General features: G+C 48.2%; 1 protein-coding gene across 1 annotated transcript in view; it reads right to left on the bottom strand.

The window, feature by feature from the left end:
* The window catches only part of CDC16 (cell division cycle 16), a 23,593-nt gene extending 23,442 nt beyond the window's left edge, over positions 1-151 (bottom strand). The window contains exon 1 of the mRNA XM_005419976.2: positions 43-151. Coding sequence (XP_005420033.1) covers positions 43-90 — 48 coding nt within the window. The 5' untranslated portion in view covers positions 91-151. The remainder of the gene's footprint in view (positions 1-42) is intronic.
* Positions 152-2,221: the final 2,070 nt, after the last annotated feature.

Raw genomic sequence — 2,221 nt, 5'->3', positions numbered from 1 at the left:
GGCCCTGCCGCCCCTTCCCCAGCAGCGCCTCTGGGTGCTCACCTGGTCGATGTAGTGGCGCACTCGCTTCCTGAGCCGCTCCAGGTTCATCCTCCCTCCGTCCCTGTGTCCCTCCCGCGCCGCCCTGGATGCCGGAGCCGCCGAGGGACCGCGGGCCGCCCGCCGGTGCAGCGCCCAAACCCGCCCCCCGCCTTCCCTCCCTCCCTCCCGGAAACAGCGCCCCGAGCGCGGCGTTCCGGGAGCGCCGAGGCCGCCCGGGGCATCCCCCCACTGCCTCCACACGCCCCTAAATAAACATGTGCTGGGACTTTTCTCTACAGTCCATACTGTGGAGAGAGAGAAATTTGTGGTGAGGGGCTTCTTCACAGTTTCGAAGTGAAAGATTGTCCGTGGAACGTGGCCCGAGGGAATGGCCTGGAGCTGAGTCAGGGGATTTTTAGGTTGGATATCAGGAGAAGGTTTTTCACCCAGAGTATGGCTGGGCACTGGAACAGCTCCCCAGGGAAGTGGCCTCAGCACCAAGCCTGACAGAACTCCAGAAGCTTTTGGACAGGGTGTGTCCCTTGGGGACGTGCAGGGCCGGGTGTTGCTCCATGATCCTTGAGGGTCCCGTCCAGCTCAGCACTCTCTGTGGTTCCATGATGTCTCTGCCAGGGCTCCACCAGGCATCTGCTGCCCTGAGCGCCCCTTCGGCTGCTGCAGCCTTGTGGTGAAAGTGCTCCCTCAGGACTTTGCAGGGATGGGGGATGGTGTGTCAGGAGGTTTTCTGTGAATCCTGCGTCTCCCAGGCTGTTTTGGTGTCACACAGGTTAGGGAATCATCCACTAGGACACTGCTGAAACATGTCAGCTTTCACTACTGAAACCCAAGTAATGTGAACCATGAAAATGCCTGATTTGAAGTAATTCAGGTGTTGACCATGTCTTGGAGTGGGAGTAAGAATCACCTGTGTTTGCTTCCATGGAGAAGGAAGACTTGTGTCAGGGTCACAGTGTGGAGAAGGACACAAGGGTGACAGCTGGTCACAAGCAAACAGTCTGAGAACAATGGATCCATGTGCCCTCTCTTGAATTACTTGCAGTACCTGCACTTTGATGTAAAACTGTTTGATTTCAGTGATTTCCTCCAGTTGTCAGTTAGGTAAGATTTTTACCTCACGCTGTGTCACCTTTTGGGAGCCAATTATTCTCTAAGCATGTGTGCTGCAGAAGGTAGGTATTTGTACCTGCTGTAAAGCATAAATTTATTCTGGGGTTTGTTTTGTTTTGGTTTTTGTTTGTTTGGGTTTGTTTGTTTGTTTGTTTGGGTTTTTTGTGTGTGTGGGGGTTTTTTTTAATTGGTTTTTTTTTAACTCAACTGCATTTGTAGGACTGCTACTTTTTCATATTTTGGTAACCCACATCATGGGGAAAGCAAAATCCTTGTTCATCTTTCCATTAGATCACATAATGAAGAAACTAATCCATGTGATAGTGGTTTCTTTGGATCCAACAGTCATATCTAGTGAGGATTATTATCACACTCAACTTCCCTAAGGACAACTTCTGGGTGTGCAAATACCTTCCATGGCAAGATGCAATCAAGCTTTTGTACCTACAGTTGTCAGAAGCTTGTGGCTTGCAATGAGTACTACCATTCCACTCATTGCATTTGTTGGTTTAAAATCCTCTTTGAAATCAGTATGGAAATGACAGCATAGGTATTCATCGGTTTGTTGGTCTGTTTGTGTACAACAAAAGATGTTTGAGTGAGATTTTGATAACATTTAGAAACTGCTGAGTGGTGGAGCCCATGATTTGTCCTATGTGGCACATTTCCCTCTTTGACCAGGTGTTATAATAACTCACCAGAGATCAGTGGTTTCTATTCAGTATGAGACATCAAGGTAGCAAACTGCAGTAATTCAGAGAGAACAAGATAAATTTAAAAATCATGGAGTCATACAATGGTTTGGGTTGGAAATGACCTCCAAAGTTCATCAAGTTCTAACCCCTCTGCCAAGGGCAGGGATACTTTCCATTAGACCAGGTTGCTCAAAGTCCCATCCAATCTGAGCTTGAACGTTTCTAGGAATGGAGCATTCACAACTTCTCTGGACAACCTCCTTCCAGTGCCTCACCACCCTCATAAAATGTGTCTTCCTTATATCTAGTCTGAATCTACCCTCTTTTAGTTTAAATATCTCAGTAGAGAAACTGAGTTTGAAACTCTGTGAAATGTA

This window comes from Geospiza fortis, unplaced genomic scaffold (assembly GCF_000277835.1).
Source record: "Geospiza fortis unplaced genomic scaffold, GeoFor_1.0 scaffold192, whole genome shotgun sequence".
NCBI lineage: Eukaryota > Metazoa > Chordata > Aves > Passeriformes > Thraupidae > Geospiza > Geospiza fortis.
This window is presented reverse-complemented; position numbering and strand designations above follow the sequence as displayed.